This window comes from Lampris incognitus, chromosome 19 (assembly GCF_029633865.1).
Source record: "Lampris incognitus isolate fLamInc1 chromosome 19, fLamInc1.hap2, whole genome shotgun sequence".
Taxonomy (NCBI): Eukaryota; Metazoa; Chordata; class Actinopteri; order Lampriformes; family Lampridae; genus Lampris; species Lampris incognitus.
Window position 1 is genome coordinate 38693499 of NC_079229.1, and position 3783 is coordinate 38697281.

At 43.0% G+C, this 3783-nt stretch overlaps 1 protein-coding gene across 1 annotated transcript in view; it reads left to right on the plus strand.

The window, feature by feature from the left end:
• Nucleotides 1-2537, plus strand: part of actr3b (actin related protein 3B) — a 37555-nt gene extending 35018 nt beyond the window's left edge. The window contains exons 11-12 of the mRNA XM_056299608.1: nucleotides 2177-2260; nucleotides 2442-2537. Of these exons, the coding sequence (XP_056155583.1) occupies nucleotides 2177-2260; nucleotides 2442-2537 (180 nt within the window). The remainder of the gene's footprint in view (nucleotides 1-2176; nucleotides 2261-2441) is intronic.
• Nucleotides 2538-3783: the final 1246 nt, after the last annotated feature.

The following is a 3783-nucleotide window of genomic DNA, read 5'->3' on the forward strand; positions in this document are numbered from 1 at the left end:
ATAGATAGATAGAGACAGACAGACAGACAGACATAGATAGATAGATAGATAGATAGATAGATAGATAGATAGATAGATAGATAGATAGATAGATAGATACAGACACACAGATAGATAGATATATAGATAGATAGATAGATAGATAGATAGATAGATAGATAGATAGATAGATAGATAGATACAGACAGACAAAGACAGATAGATAGATAGAGACAGACAGACAAAGATAGATAGATAGATAGATAGATAGATAGATAGATAGATAGATAGATAGATAGATAGATAGATAGATAGATAGATAGATAGATAGATAGATAGATAGATAGATAGATAGATAGATAGATACAGTGCATCTGGAAAGTGTTCACACCCCTTCACTTTCCCCACATGTTGTTATGTTACAGCCTTATTCCAAAATGGATTAAATTCCTTTTTTCCCCTCATCAATCTACACACATACCCCATAATGACAAAGTGAAAAAGGTTTTGTAGAAATTTTTGCAAATGTATTAAAAATAAAAAACTGAAATACTGCATGTACGTATAAGTATTCACACCCTTTGTATGACACTCAAAATTGAGCTCAGGTTCATCCTGTTTCCACTGATCATCCTTGAGATGTTTCTACATCTTGATTGGAGTCCACCTGTAGTAAATTCAATTGATTGGACATGATTTGGAAAGGCACACACCTGTCTATATAAGGTCCCACTGTTGACAGTGCATGTCAGAGCAGAAACCAAGCCATGAAGTCAAAGGAATTGTCTGTGGACCTCCGAGACAGGATTGTATCAAGGCACAGATCTGGGGAAGGGTACAAAACAATTTCTACAGCTTTGAAGGTCCCGAAGAGCACAATGGTCTCCATCATTCGTAAATGGAAGAAGTTTGGATCCACCAGGACTCTTCCTAGAGCTGGCCGCCCAGCCAAACTGAGCAATTGGTGGAGAAGGGCCTTGGTCAGGGAGGTGACCAAGAACCCGATGGTCACTCTGACAGAGCTCCAGCGTTCCTCTGTGGAGATGGGAGAACGTTCCAGAAGGACAACCATCTCTGCAGCACTCCACCAATCAGGCCTTTATGGTAGAGTGGCCAGACGGAAGCCTCTGCTCAGTAAAAGGCACATGACAGCCCGCTTGGAGTTTGCCAGAAAGCACCTAAAGGACTCTCAGACAATGAGAAACAAGATTCTCTGGTCTGATGAAACCAAGATTGAACTCTTTGGCCTGAATGCCAAACATCACTGTCTGGAGGAAACCAGGCACCTCTCATCACCTTGCTAATACCATCCCTACAGTGAAGCATGGTGGTGGCAGCATCATGCTGTGGGGATGTTCTTCAGCGGCAGGAACTGGGAGACTAGTCAGGATCGAGGGAAAGATGAATGGAGCAAAGTACAGAGAGATCCTTGATGAAAACATGCTCCAGAGCGCTCAGGACCTCAGACTGGGGCGAAGGTTTACCTTTCAACACGACAACGACCCTAAGCACACAGCCAAGCCAACGAAGGAGTGGCTTCGGGACAAGTCTGTGAATGTTCTTGAGTGGCCCAGCCAGAGTCCAGACTTGAACCCCATTGAACATCTCTAGAAAGACCTGAAAATAGCCGTGCAGCGACGCTCCCCATCTAACCTTACAGAGCTGGAGAGGATCTGCAGAGAAGAATGGGAGAAATACCCCAAATATAGGTGTGCCAAGCTTGTAGCTTCATACCCAAGAAAACTTGAGGCTGTAATCGCTGCCAAGGGTGCCTCAACCAAGTACTGAGTAAAGGGTGTGAATACTTATGTCCATGCAATATTTCAATTTTTTATTTTTAATAAATTTGCAAAAATTTCTACAAAACCTTTTTCACTTTGTCATTATGGGGTATTGTGTGTAGATTGATGAGAGAAAAAAGGAATTTAATCCATTTTGGAATAAGGCTGTAACATAACAACATGTGGGGAAAGTGAAGGGGTGTGAATACTTTCTGGATGCACTGTAGATAGATAGATAGATGGATAGATAGATAGATAGATAGATAGATAGATAGATAGATAGATAGATATAGAACTCTTAAAAGTAGTTTCAAAATAAGCAGACAGACCCATAGCCCATACATATACTTTATGTTTGCACCCTGATGATCTGTGTGTGTGTGTGTGTGTGTGTGTGTGTGTGTGTGAGAGAGCAGCCCAAGCCGATGGACGTACAGGTGGTAACACACCATATGCAACGTTATGCCGTCTGGTTTGGAGGCTCCATGCTGGCATCCACGGTAACCACATACACAAAGACATGGATGCAAATATATTGGTTCTTTTCTTTACCCATTGTCTTTTTCCCATTTTAATGTCTACTTGATGGGCTGTGTGTGTGTGTGTGTGTGTGTGTGTGTGTGTGTGTGTGTGTGTGTGTGTGTGTGTGTGTGTGTGTGTGTGTGTGCATGTTATCTACAGCCGGAATTCTCCCAGGTCTGCCATTCGAAGAAGGATTATGATGAGATCGGTCCCAGCATTTGTCGCCACAACCCCGTATTTGGAATTATGTCCTGATAGCAAAACAAAACACAACTGCAACACAGTGCTACAAGGCAGGCTGTTAGCCAACCAGCCACACAGCCTGCTAGCTTGATAGGCTGTTAGTCTGCTATAATGCTAGCTTGACTGTCTGCTAGTTAGCGAGCATGTTAGCTTGCTGCCTGACAGCTTGCTAGCTTCTGATCAGCAAGCATCCGAGCCTGACAGTGCTAGCGGCTAACCATGTCTATGTTTCCTCAACCTCTATCTAACCCTAACCTCAACCCAACACTTACCTTAACCTAACCTTAACTGATAACTAACTTATGTGATATCTAACCCACAGGACTGAGGGAACGTAGGGCTGACTCAGATTGGCTAGCTTGTTCTTCTTCAAGCTAGCTTGTTAGCTTCACAGCTTGTTCTGTGCTAACTTGTTCTCTTTCAAATTCTGAACCGATGGCCTGACAAAGAGTGTCTATCTTCTTTATGGGTACTGCCCATTGTTCCAACGGCTCATTATTCCCAACCCCAATAGTCCAAAAAATGTCCCATTGGACCAAAAGCCCTTTTGTCTGACAGCCTGTTATCCCGAAAACAAAAGCCCACTGCTCTGAAGGCCCATTGTTCTGAAAATACAAACTCCCCCTTGATTTTTTTTTGTTTTTTGTTTGTTTTTTAATTTTCCCCCGTTTTCTCCCCAATTATATCCAGCCAATTACCCCACTCTTCCAAGCCGTTCGCAGCTGCTCACAAGTTCTTGCGGTTTTTCTGCAGTGTACTGTTGCAAGTAGTACAATTTGTCCTGATTACTATCAGCTCTCTGTTCAATGGTTTGTCGGAAAGCTCTGATAAAAGATGTATACGTAAGCAGATCACCCTTGAACACTGCAACATCTTTAACTGGCAGCTGAGCCTGTTTCTGTTGATCAACGAGCTTCTCCGTTATCATATTTGCATTACTTGAAGAATGCCATCACTGCTTCTGTCACACTGTTGCCTGTCAGTGTTGTTTGTGTGTCTTGGCCTCACAACCTGTGGCTCTGTAAATTGCAGTGACCTGACTGCTTTCGTTCCTCCAGATACAGGCATGTTAGTGGGCGGATGATATTGCTTTTCCTCTTCCTTCACTTGAACTCCACCTGCCACGTATGAGCGGACATAGCTGTTCATGCCATCTTCTGAGCTCTTGTGCTCTTTCAGTACTCTAACTTGAGCTCTCTTTTCTGCAATGGCTGTCTCTAAAATCAGCCTTTCGATCTTAGCTTTAACACGTGCTTCC